Source organism: Gadus macrocephalus, chromosome 12, assembly GCF_031168955.1.
Source record: "Gadus macrocephalus chromosome 12, ASM3116895v1".
Classification (NCBI taxonomy): domain Eukaryota; kingdom Metazoa; phylum Chordata; class Actinopteri; order Gadiformes; family Gadidae; genus Gadus; species Gadus macrocephalus.
This window is the reverse complement of record NC_082393.1, coordinates 20,032,665-20,046,458: the sequence shown is the minus strand read 5'-3', so window position 1 is coordinate 20,046,458 and position 13,794 is coordinate 20,032,665. Positions and strand designations below refer to the sequence as shown.

General features: G+C 45.2%; 1 protein-coding gene across 1 annotated transcript in view; it reads left to right on the top strand.

The window, feature by feature from the left end:
* LOC132469560 (AP-1 complex subunit mu-1) overlaps positions 1-13,794 on the top strand; it is a 28,217-nt gene that overhangs the window by 5,866 nt on the left and 8,557 nt on the right. Inside the window, exons 6-11 of the mRNA XM_060067553.1 lie at positions 268-394; positions 749-891; positions 1,005-1,076; positions 2,353-2,511; positions 2,903-3,028; positions 10,666-10,741. Of these exons, the coding sequence (XP_059923536.1) occupies positions 268-394; positions 749-891; positions 1,005-1,076; positions 2,353-2,511; positions 2,903-3,028; positions 10,666-10,741 (703 nt within the window). The remainder of the gene's footprint in view (positions 1-267; positions 395-748; positions 892-1,004; positions 1,077-2,352; positions 2,512-2,902; positions 3,029-10,665; positions 10,742-13,794) is intronic.

Here is a 13,794-nt window from a genome sequence, read left to right as displayed (position 1 = left end):
GAACAGATAATAATATCAGTAAAACAAAAGGGCATAACATTTTAATAAGCCTGATCCTCATTTTAGCATAGGAAGACTAAGCCAGCCCTTTTTTGTAATGTCTGTCAGTCTGTAACAGCTGTGTGATAATAATCAGTCATTACAAAAGAAAATGGGTGAAATTGCCTCTAGCTGAATATAGCGCCACTCTAGAGAGCATGTGGCTACATGTGTAGGAGACACAGGGCTGATACACATGCTCCACACAACCTGTTGTCTTCCGCATAGGTGAGTGCCAACGGCAACGTGCTGCGCAGCGAGATCGTGGGCTCCATCAAGATGCGCGTGTTTCTGTCCGGCATGCCAGAGCTCCGGCTGGGCCTCAACGACAAGGTCCTGTTTGAAAACACTGGACGTGAGTGACTGCTATGTAGCACAGCCTCCAATAGTGGGCGATAGTGAGTTGCTGATCTGATACACAATGAGAGTGTCTTGAACTAGCCTCAATGTATTTGTGTAGATAAGATTAAAGGAAATGCTCCCTGTTTGGCTACCTCAAATCATTAATTTCCCCTCAGAAATTTAGAATATGGGTTATATATTGTACTGTACCTTTATTACTCTGTCCCCCCCACTTAAACCTTACTCTCTTTTAACTTTGTATGCATTTCTTATTGTCTTGCTTCTTCCCCACTCTCTCCACCGATCGCTCCATTCTCTCTCGCTCCCTTCTGACTACGACTTCCTGACTCTTTCCCTCTTCCTCCAGGTGGGAAGAGTAAATCTGTGGAGCTGGAAGACGTCAAGTTCCACCAGTGTGTCCGTCTGTCGCGCTTCGAGAATGACCGCACCATCTCCTTCATCCCCCCCGACGGGGAGTTTGAGCTGATGTCCTACCGTCTCAACACCCACGTATGTCAACACACACACGGCCATTTCAACGACTCTCTGTGGCATGTTGGCGGTTATGTGATCTGGTGGTTTAGCGTCAGAGTCGCTCAAGTGTCAAGTGTTTTTGTTTCCAGGTCAAGCCACTGATCTGGATTGAGTCTGTGATAGAAAAGCACTCGCACAGCAGAATTGAGTATATGATCAAGGTGAGCCGTCATGCTTTTCCCTGTGCGCACTGAAGACCGTGAGTTGTACCACGTCACGGCAGGAGTATCTGGGGTCGGCTCTCCCTTTTACCGCCTGTCTTTCTCTCATCTCTCATTCACTCTGCTCCTCCGGTTACCATCTGTCTCTTTGTCCGTCTTTGCCTTTGTACCACTCAATTCTATGAAAAACGATTCCAAATTTTCTAGCCATAGAGCAGGGATGGGCAACTTTCATGATAAAGAGGGCCACATTTTTCATCATAACCATCGGAGGGCCACATGACTGCACACTTCAACTAAACGTGAGCTGAGAGAAGCTACACAATTTTGAATTTGGTAGATATGATTTCCTGTATTCTGGTGCATTTTGGGGATGGCCACTACCTAAAAAATCATCCAGAATCATAACCTATGTACGGTATGTTAATTGAACCAACATACATTCATTTCATGTTTTCCATGCTCAAACAGCCACATGAATGGTCAGTATTTTTATCAGTGCAAAGGGCTCACATACATCATCATTCAATGAAGTCAAAAAACTGAAAAACAGTGGCCCAACATTAAGTGCAACAACTCAATGAACTCAAACCCAACAAGCAGTTGTAGTAGTTGTAGTGGCGACTTAAGTGGATATCTTTAATGACTGATATCGCTTCTAAGCAAACTAGACGCATGGGTTTGCCTTCGAATTCTATGAATTCTTCTCATCTTTCTTGACCGAGTTTTCTGTAACTCGATCAATTATTATTATTCTTTTTTTTTTCTTTTTTTTTTATTATGTGCGGGCCTGACTGAGTGAGGATGCGGGCCGCACTGAGTGAGGAGGCGGGCCGCATGCGGCCCGCGGGCCGCCAGTTGCCCATCCCTGCCATAGAGGAAGCCGTAAAGGAAAAGAACACATATATATACTGTAGAAAGATAGATAGATAATAAACTTCACACAGTTGAGCCATCTTCAACTGTGTGATCAACTTTTGAACAATCTATATGATCTATACCTTAACATACAACTACAATTTGTTTTGCATGAAATATCTATCCCTTTTGGGAAACATGAGCACATGATACATTTGCTTTGACCGGTATGGCGCAAATCCAATACAAAAATAGTTTCTGAGATCACACCTTAATCAGCCGAGGCATCTGTTTGCAGCTACACACATCTACAGCTTCAGGATGAGAACAACTTGTTTTCCTAATAGAAAGCCTATCTTCCAATGTATTTGCTCTTCACTTTCTCCCTGGCCCTCACCTGTTTGGTCCACCTGGACAGGCCAAGAGCCAGTTCAAGAGGCGCTCCACCGCCAACAACGTGGAGATCCACATCCCAGTGCCCACGGACGCCGACTCACCCAAGTTCAAGACCACCGTGGGCAGCGTCAAGTGGATCCCAGAGAACAGCGAGATCATCTGGTCCATCAAGTCCTTCCCGGTACGTCTGGGCTCAATAGGACCGGATGACGCAGTGACGTGAAACGAGGGTCGGTTCCTCTATCGAGGGTCTTAAATGACAGCAGATAAAGCTGTGGAAAGGACCTGCCATGGACTGTGTTAACCACATGGGTATAGGACAAACATGATGTCTGCCTATTCACTTTAATTTTAATGTAAGAGGAGTGGTGGGTAGCTAGTATTTTTCTGATGTAGTTGTAAATGTACAAAACTGTTCTTTATATGAGTCAAATTAGAGTTCTATTTGATATCACATCCCTAGATTAAATATTTAGGCAGTTACTTGCGTAAAGAGATAAGAGCATGTGGACGATTTTCAAGTGTTTATTTATTCAATTTGAATTAATTATTTTATGGTTTCAATGCAACAGGGTGGTAAGGAGTACCTGATGAGAGCCCACTTTGGCCTGCCCAGTGTAGAGGCTGAGGACAAGGAAGGGAAGCCCCCCATCAGTGTCAAGTTTGAGATCCCCTACTTCACCACCTCTGGTATCCAGGTAACGCACCTACACCCTACACACCTCGAGGAAGCTGATCTTGGCAAACATGTTGCTTGAAGGAAAACCCAACCCTAAACCAACATATTTCTTAGTGATGTAGTGTACAGAGTAGTGCTATAGCTTGATCTCGGTCCAAATCCCGATTATGACTTGAATGCACAAAGTTAAAAGATGTAAAATAAGATTTGTGAATATGGAGTCAAATGCCCTCTATGAGTTAAACTCGGTCAAACAAGGGTGTTTGGGTTTCCTTTTAATGGGAAGACTCAAGCCCACCAATATGCTTTCTTCCTAAAAAATCATTCCTGTTACACGTACAATTTGAATTTAGTGAAGTGCTGTCAGGTTAACGCATTATTAACGGCGTTAACACAAACCAATTTTAACAGCGTTAATTTTTTTATCGAGCGATTAAGGCTCTTTCGGCTTGGCAAATGTTGTCGTTTTTTCACCTGCTGTCTAGCAACAACTAGTCACATTAGAAAAACTACAACACCATACTGGATCTAGCTACACATGGAAGCAAAACAACAAGCAGGCCGCGTGAAAAACTCCTTAAAAGTGTGTGTGTTTGTGTGTAACTCTGTTACACACAAACACACACACACAACCCTAGTGTATAGGCGTTATTCGATAGCCTGGTAATGTGTATAGGCCTACGTACGGTAGGAATATTCATACTGCTTTAAATAATAAATGTTATAGTATTTCCCATCTTTGCTGAGCAAGAGTTTTGTCCGAAAGTTGTGATTGAAACAAATAAAAGCCTCGGCTATTTAAATTTTACGGTAGGCCTACCACTGTCATGCACTTACCCGATGTCAAGTGGACCGGGTTGAATTCACTGCGGGTCTCTCTTCTTATATCCATCTTACCAAATATATTTTATTACTGTCCTTCTCAACACTCTCTGATCTCACTAAAAGGCTAGCAGCACGAAATCAAGGGATATTTAGAATAGAAACAAATGTGCGATTAATCGCGAGTTAACTATGACATTAATGCGATTTCCGTAATCGCGATTAAATATTTTAATCGCTTGACAGCACTACTGTATAATCTTTCAAAGGAACACAATTGTATTTTCTCCACAATAAAAGACAATAGAACAAATTTTCCCATTATTCCATATTTAAGATAGATATATTCTTGTTACTTCAAAGTGTGTTACTGACCACTTGTGATAATAGAGGGTGAGTTGGGGGAGTGTATCCATATTGCGATGGCCTCAACAGCATGCAGTAGTTGGATTTTGCTGACACAAGGGGGCGCTGCTGTCAAACACATAAATACAGAGTTGGAGTGCTCAGGCAGGGCCAGGTTTTCTTTCTTCCAACTGTGGTCTCCAATGCAGCAGCTCAGATTGTTTTCCCTGTACTCCTGCACAAACCCAAAGATCAGCAGCAATTACATGCATGTCTTTCATCACCAATTTTTCTTTTATCAGGTCACATAACAAATCATTGATTTACAACTTGTGCATTTACTACAGTTTGAAATGTATGAAAATGCCAAAGAGTCATTACCAAGTCCTTGAGGCCAATTGTGTGGTTTTGTGAGCAGTTTCTGACTTGCCGTGTTAATATGCTATCATCTTACTTAATTAGCGGTGTCCCTGTATGTCTATCTGTCTGTCTGTCTGTCCTTTTGATATTCTTGACAACCATTCAGTCGATCATCTTCACATTTGGCCGATGTATTGCCGAAGGCCCATAAAATGTATTTATTGAGAAAGTTGCAAGCAGAAACACAGAAGGCCCAGCCTTCGACCTTTTCCAAATGCTCGGCCCGTTCCATACGGGCATGTTCCAACGGGCACGATTTGAACTAGCACATTTTGAACTGGCACTGCGCTATTATAAATAAGGGTATAATGATTATGGTGTTTCCGTGCATGAACTGAAAGAAATGCAAAATAACAATAGGTATCAATAGGTATCCACATATACACTGTGAAGGCCTAAGTATCAGATACTGTTAAGTATCAGATTGAAATTAACTCTGGTACAGGCTCAACAGGGGACTGTATGGGATTGTCAGGCAGCAGCCTTTAATGCTGTGCACGCTACACCTGAATTGGCTGTGCATTGAGTCACTAAACTGCGTCTGCCGGACAACAGGGCCTCTTGAAGTGGCCTGGCCCCTTGTGACAGCGTACCTGTGCGACCGCTCATATGGATTACACAACAGCAGATGTTACTGTTGACAACCAAGCAGCTGCTTCCAAGCAGTTATAAAGGCCACAAGGCTTAACTAAATGTGGATATTGATGTATTTGTATTGTTCTATCAGAGATCGTTTCGGAGCACAGTGACACATAAAAAGCACCACAAATGAATTGCAGGCCATGCGGCATGTTTGTGATTTCATTTTGAGACAACACCTGCCATTTCGAATTACTTCCTGATTCTAGGTTTTATCCTCAAGGCTCAGGATTTCCAGATAACTCGTAAAGAAAAAGGACCTATAATTTTACTGGTGAGCATTCAACCAGGCCAGGCCGTGATAAACTTGTCGATCTGTAGGCCAGGGGGGACGGAACGTGACTTTCCCTTTCACTTGGGGAATCGCTGGGTCCCAGTTCTGGTCCCAAGTGTGCCTGAGTGGGATTGAGTATGACATCACTGCTGAGAAACAGGCATATCGGTTTGCAAGGTTAGACGTTAGCAGCTGTGTTGGCTGGGAGCACCGAACCAGGCGCACAAAACGTTGAACTCGGACTAAGCTCCGTGGCTGACATCTCCCCTTTCCTCCACTCTACACACAGTTTTCACCTCTGGACTGGGACAAATGAAAACAAGACAACCATTGTCTTGATCTTCTGCGTTTTAGTTAAAAATACATTGCAGAGCTCTCCTGAGTTAGACCCTCCACAAGAGGCTTAAACCAGCAGGTCCAATCTGCGTCCTTCAATTAACCAATCGGTTTCCATCATTGAGCGCTGTTTGCCAAACCCAGGATATCCACTTCTAACAGGGGCCACGTTCACTCACTCGCTTTGGCTCAACCCTGGGGTAATGGCACCTTGTTTAGGCAGGAGACAAGAGGAGTCGGGTGGCGGGGGTAGCCGCAGAGCCACAGCCGGCCCAGAATAGCTCCACCGAAACCATCAATGGATACATCATTAAAGACACTAGCGTTAGCTGCTCCACTTGTGGCTCTGCTATTACAGGGAGCTAGCGAGGAGCGGGGAGCTATTATGTGGCCTGAGGCAAGACCCCCCCCACCACCCAACCCTCCCTCAAGGCCCCTTCCAGAACCACACTGTGTTTTTACCTCTCTCTCTCTCTCTCTCTCTCTCTCTCTCTCTCTCTCTCTCTCTCTCTCTCTCTCTCTCTCTCTCTCTCTCTCTCTCTCTCTCTCTCTCTCTCTCTCTCTCTCTCTCTCTCTCTCTCTCTCGCACACACACACACACACACACACACACACACACACACACACACACACACACAATTTGACCACAGAGACGTACACATTGACTAAATACGACTTGCACTGAGACCCCCATGGTTGAATCCGTAAATACAGACCGCAACAACACACACACACGACACACAGACATGTATACACATATACACACACACACACACACTACACTTATATCCCCCCGCACACACACACTGGGTGCACGTGCTGCAGGGACCTGGTAGCAGCTTGGTGAGTGAGGGGGCATCCTGACAGGCTGTACTTATTAGAGGGGAGCACGCCATTTAACTATGTGGCTAGCAGGCTGAGGGTCTTTTGGTGTGTGCTAGGGTCAGTGTGTGTGTGTGTTCGTGTCTGTGTGTGTGTGTGTGTGTGCACGCGCGTATTTCAGTGTGTGTGTGTGGATATGTGTGTCTTTGTGTGTGTGGATGTGCATAGATCGGTGTGTGTGTGTGTGTGTACATATATTTGTGTGTCTGACTGCCTTTGCGTTAGCGTTTGTGTAAGTGCATATATTTGTGTGTCTGACTGCCTTTGCGTTAGCGTTTGTGTAAGTGCATATATTTGTGTGTGTGAGCGCAGATTCTTATTGCTGTAAGTCCATTTCTGCCCTTCATCTGTCTCCTGTGTCTGTCCGGGCTCTGCATCTGTACCCTTTAACAGTCTAGCAGCCGGGTCACATTTCCTTAGCTCTAGATGTATGACCTCCCCCCCCTTCCTCCTCCCTCCACCACTGCCAAGGGGGCCTCAACTCATCTTCACCATACGACCACCCCCCACACACACACACAGGCACACAAGCACAACCGCGCACCCACACGGAACAGAACCTGTATCCCTCAGAATGGAGCAACCACAGCGGGAGTTAGTCAATTATACAACTCAAACACATACGCACACAAACAAACACATTACACACACACACAAACACACACACACACATTGTGGCAACAGTGTAGTATTCTTTATGTTGAATAAAAGTGCCATCAAGGCTTAAAAGGACAGAAACGTATGCTGATTGTGGGGAGGCTTACAGGCACTTAAAGATGCACTGACACACAAACACACACACACACACACACACACACACACACACACACACATATATACCATTGTCAGACACACATACACATACACACACACACACACACACACACACACACACACACACACACACACACACACACACACACACACACACACACACACACATACAGATGCACTGACACACACACACACACACGAACACAGATGCACTGACACACACAGACACACACGCACACACTCACAGACGCTGATTGCCACAAGCAAGGGCAGATGTGCATTAAACCCCCCAACCCCACCCCCCTTAAATCAGACCCAGCCGGAGAACCCTTTTACCACTGGGCTCTGTGTGTGTGTGTGTGCACATGGGCCTGATTATCTATGTTGGCATGTGTGTTTGTGATTATGCCTGATTATGTGTGCTTGTTTTTATTGCCTGCTGATGGTACGTTTAAAGCCACATCAAAACTCATCCATCCGTCTATCTATCCATCCGTTCATCCATCCATCCCTCCGTTCGCTGAGCCTTCGTAGCTCTTTATCCACTGAAAGGGGGTAATTGTTCCCATTTGCACCCCCCCCCCCCTGCAGCCCCGTCAAAGAGCAAAAGCAAACCACAATGGGTACGTTTACAAGCAATGGCACGCTTTAAGTTCACGTTTCCCCCTGCGGGCACGAGAGCGCGGATGGTCCTGCTGTCTTACAACCAGTAGTCGGAGGGGGAGTATGAGCCCCCCAGGTGGAAGAGCCACGGGGGTTACTTGAGGCTCCATGCAACAATACCCTTCATGCCTTTTTGTATGTCTTAGAAGTGAGCACGGCTTTCTTTTGGTCTGCTATTCACGCTATCGAACATCCCGCCTCTCAATTGTGCGGTGGCTGTTAATAGGAGGGAAGAGTAAAGCTCCTTTTCAAAGGCACGCTTCAAAGTTGTTGTTGATTTTTACGACTCCCCCCCCCCACACACACTAATGTTAAATGTTGATTGATACCTGTTAAACATTGGTTGGAGTTCCCTGCATTTAAGGTTCTGTCTGTAAAGCCAGATCATTAAACACATCCTTGTGATATGGGGTTAAACTTAAGCAGATGTTATTGGAATTTATTGTGTGTGTGTGTGTGTGTGTGTGTGTGTGTGTGTGTGTGTGTGTGTGTGTGTGTGTGTGTGTGTGTGTGTGTGTGTGTGTGTGTGTGTGTGTGTGTGTGTGTGTGTGTCTAGCAGAGAGGAGGCTACATCAAAGCCTTGAGGATGGGGATAGCTCTGTTTGGTTACTATGAGCTGAATGTCTTGTCTTCACAAGACCTTCGCCTCCATGGGCGCTATTGTGTGTGTGTGCATGTGTGTGCGTGTTTGTGTGTGTGTTTGTGTGTGTGTGCGTGTGTGTGTGTGTGTGTGTGTGTGTGGGTGCGTCTGTCTTGGTATTTGCGTGTGCCTTTCCTGTATTGTTTTGTCTCTACTTATTGTTCCTTCTACTTGCAGATACATTGTGTGTGAACGGGCCTTTTTTGTGTGCATATGCATAAATCTTTAATGTGTGTCGCATTGACAGCCATTAGCCGCGTAGACATAGACTCTCAGACTCTCTGGCTCGACCAGGACGGTTGAGTGATGAGCAGAACTCTCTGAGGTGTCTTGCTAACTTACAACAGATAGCGTAGTCACTCATTATGGACACACACACACACACAAACGCATGACTGACAAGCTCTCTGTTGCGAAGTCGCTGAAGGATTTACATACAGCGATTTAAATACTCAGAGTTAGCAAGTGAGCCCTGCTTTGTGACAAGTCTGGATGACAGTTCTTGTGTTTGCTCCACGAGTACCGTTGAGTCCAGGCCCCCTATTTACTTTGTCATGTCAGCCAATGCTTGACTTAGTTGCATGTCCATATACACGCACGTACACACCCACCAATGCACAGGACCTTCCTCACACACAAGATTTCCAGGTATCATGCAACCATTCCAGGAAAACTCGCTGTCTCCAATATTTTAATTTGTAAATAATCCCATAAAAAGACAAACGTTGTCCTCCTGGGAAACCCTCTATAAACTGCAGTAACTTCCCTCTTGCTCTGAGACCTGTGATATTGGTGTCACCTTCTCCGGAGTTATGGTAATCAACAATAACAAAATTTAACCTCATCTTCCTGATATGGATCAGACTCTAATACGCTGCTCAATCTTGTTCTTTGACATGCAGGAGACTTTGTACAGCCTGGAATGTCTAGGGATCTATGTGCTCAAAGAGCCACTGAAACACGAGGAAGCTAAAATTCACACTTTCGATGAGTGACAGCCAATTTTTTTTTTTCTGAAACCACGTTTACAACAATGAATTCACCAATGACGCCGCCGTCCATAAGGTGTGATTGTAATGTTGTGATTGCAAATATGGCGGTAAGAGTAGTCCCTAATAGTCAAACAGTAAGGTCTGCCCTGTGTCGTCATCATCGGTGCTCCCCATCTCGCTGCAGACTGCATTACATCTAGCGGAATGCCCCCCCCGCCCCAAAACTCCCAGCATTATAGAATGAAAACAACAACCTGTCAGCAGAAATCATCGTGACCTCCATATGGAACAGATTTCCAAATGAAATGTCCCCGCTCTTCGGTGTTCGTGCGTCACATCAGCCCCTATCAGTGTCGTCTTTTATTGTCTTTGGTGTAACTGGACGATGTCCCCGTCACAAAAAGGTTCTTAATCTGCGAAAAGATCTCTTTTGCAAAGTCTCAAGTCCCACTTTCTGCCTTTTCACATCTGTTTATGCCTCGTTTCTCTTCTACCTAGATGACTAATAATAATCTTAATCATATAATACAATAATAATACAGATGGGTTATAGAATATAATAGGCTTAACAATGATCCATGTCGTTCCCTCTCTCTTTCAACACACTGCTCTCCCATAAACTCCCAAAATAAATCCACCTCCTCATATTTATCATTCATAAGAGGTAAGAACCGTGCTGTGAAAACATCTGATCGTTCCATTAATCAGTGATTTGTCAAGCCTAATTATGACATAACAGGTCAGTATCTGCCTGATTGGGCTGGTGCCAGTGTTAGAAAACGTAGCAGAGTAGACCTCCCTGTAGAAATAGAGGGAAGATGTGTTTGAGCCACATGTTAATGCTGGGCTGCCGTGCTCTCTCTTCACAGGTTCGCTACCTCAAGATCATTGAGAAGAGCGGCTACCAGGCCCTTCCCTGGGTCAGGTACATCACCCAGAATGGAGGTATGGGCACACACACACACACACACGCACGCATGCACACACACGTACACACGCATGCATGCACTTGTTTCCTTAAATGCATAAACTAACCAAAACAAAAATTATCCCACAAAAGCAAAACACGCGCAATGTATTGTTGACTTTATGAAATACACGCACACAGGAGCACACACACCCACACACACACAAACACACCCACAAGCACACGCACGCAGCAGACAAACACACACAGGCACACACATACACAAACACACACACGCACACACACGCACACAGACACACATTCACACAGCACGGTAATGTGAGGGAGTAGTATGTGATCAACTCCTGTCCATCATTGCTTCATTCTTTGGTATCAAACATCATCAAAGACTCCTTCGTTTGCCTGGGTCATCTGTCTCTTATGAGCTGTTTTATCATTAGCAACCCCTCCTCCCGTCTCCTTCCCAACCCCTTCCGATTCTCCAAGCACACAATCTTTCTGTACCTCTGATTGGCAGGAAGGAAACGCGCAGGCAAGTGCATTGTTCTTGGTTCAGCTACTGGTCGGCTGTCACGCATACACATCAAACACAAACACACACACACACACACACACACACACACACACACACACACACACACACACACACACACACACACACACACACACACACACACACACACACACACACGCGCTATACACAGACATTGCAAACACACACTAAGTCATCCTTGATCTCTGTCAAGCGGTGTTCTTTGTGTTTTTTGCCTGGTCAGTCGCTCTCTGTGTCCTGCAGAAGAGGAAGATATTTTTTCTGTGGACAAGGACACACTCACACTCATGAAGCTGCCGGCTGTTTCTCTCTGACACGGGAAAGCAGCAAGGGCGGTTCTGCCTCACCGGCCTATTGTGTCTGCTCGCCGGAGGTCAGACAGCAGGTGGGGGTGGGGGGTCAAAGGTCACACATGTTGATACACGGTCCTGACGTCAAGCTGTGTCGAGGTTGTGGATTCAGTTGAAATAGATTGGATGTTAAACAGTGGAATATTTATACTCTCCCTTTGAATTCTTAATCCAGCGATATAAAACCAAATGGTAAAACTATTTGGATTCGGTCCTTAGTGTAATCAAAACGACTTGAATAGTTCTAAATCGTCAAACCATCTGTGACTCAAAGTTGAGAAAATCAAAGTGTAGGGAAAGGTTGTGAGCCAGTTCCCGGTTTCGGCTGGATTCTCTTCTTAGATCGCTTGCCCTCTCTCTCTCTCTTGTTTTAATGAAGTCCACTTGTTGGACCAAGTAAGGCCTTCCTGTCGAACTGTTCCGTGTAATTAGCTTTGTACCAAGCTACAGTGACTCAAAAATAATTGTTTCCAACTATGAACAAAGAGGTCTCATTAAGCCATGTTCAAGATTTTATGTCAGGGATTGAATTGCTGTATGTGTGTGTGTATGTGCACGTGTGTGGAAGTTTTCAGATGACGTTACGCATGCTGTTTCTACTTCCTTCTCTCCTGCTGTTGTTGCTTATTCAAGATGGACGCCTGTGTGAGCTTGTCCACCTGTACAGCAATTTTTAGAACCCCTCCACAAATGGGCACAGAAACTAAACAGAATACAAATGATACATTCTTCCACGTTGAGAAGCATCAGCTTTTCATCAGCCGTGTTTTATAATAGGAACACATAACCTTTCCTCAGGAAATAGGAACTACCAAATGCAGTTTTTTTAATGCATTTCCTAACCCATACATCAGTGCCATGTATCGTCTAGGGATAGCCTTGCCAACTCTCTACGACGATCACTACCGTCACCATTGTTTTGTTAACATCTGACCCACAATCCTTTGTTGTTCCCACCATGTGAAAGTCACCCTATAAGAGTCATGTTCACCCATGGTCTCTGAAGATGTATGGTTATTGCTCTCAAAGGGACTTGATCATGATCCTACTCCGTTAAATCCAATACTCTGCTGGGGAGAAGTCTCATATTAGATTAGTTTCTTTTAGCAGTGGTTTTGCGAGAAAGAATGTGTGAATGTATCTAGTGGGTTTTCTGGTATAATTGAAAGGCTATTTTTGGCCTGGGATGCTGGTTTTAATGAGCTTTAATTTAATATTGGACTTCACAGAAAGCCCTCTTTAACGTCAGAAAAATGTGCGACAAAGAAAACCCGGCCTTTAACCTATAAATCTGTCATATATATGTAGTCAGAAGTGTATGAAAAGCTGGCTAGGCAGGAGAAATCCTCAGAGACGCTGACAGAGGGGAAAGTGAGTGAGTAAGAGGCACGATGTTAAGTCAAACACACACACACACTCACACTGACGCTCTTTGCTGCCAGCAATTATGACCTGCCTCTCACTCACAGGTCAGTCAGTGACGAAAGCGGGGGCCACAGGGAAGCACGGAGAGGGCGCGTGTGTGTGTGTGTGTGTGTGTGGCCCTCAGCGTCTGAATGTTTACGTTAGCGTCTCGTCTTCAGGGGCCCCCGACAGCAGCACACGCGGCCCAAGGAATGATTTAGGAATGCTCACACGAGCGGGAAAACAGGGGATTTCTGCTGTGGCTGACCAGGGCCCATGAGACAGATGGGATACATAGCTCAATTTTTATTATTTTAAACGTCTCTGACTTTGGCTTTCTGCTGTTCTCTCCCTCTCTTCCTCCCTCTCTCTCTTTATCTCTCTCTTTGTCTCTGTCTCTGTCTCTCTATCTCGCCCTCTCTTTCTCTCTCGCTCTTTGTCTGTCTCTGTCTCTCTCTGTGTCTATGTCTCTATCTCTCTCTCTTTCTCTCTGTCTCTTTCTGTCTCTCTCTCTCTGTCTCCCTCTTTGTCTCTCTCCCTGTCTCTACCTCTTTGTCTCTCTCTCGCTCTCTCTCTCTCTCTCTCTCTCTCTCTCTTGCTCTTGCTCTTGCTCTTGCTCTTTGTCTCTCTGTCTCACTCCCTCCTCGCAACCCTTGTGTCTTGTCTCTGATAGCATCTATTTTAATAATCCAACGGCTGGTCTGCTAGATGACTTATATGGCTGATATCCAGCAAGGCCACAGGTTTGATGCCTGGAGGAGGT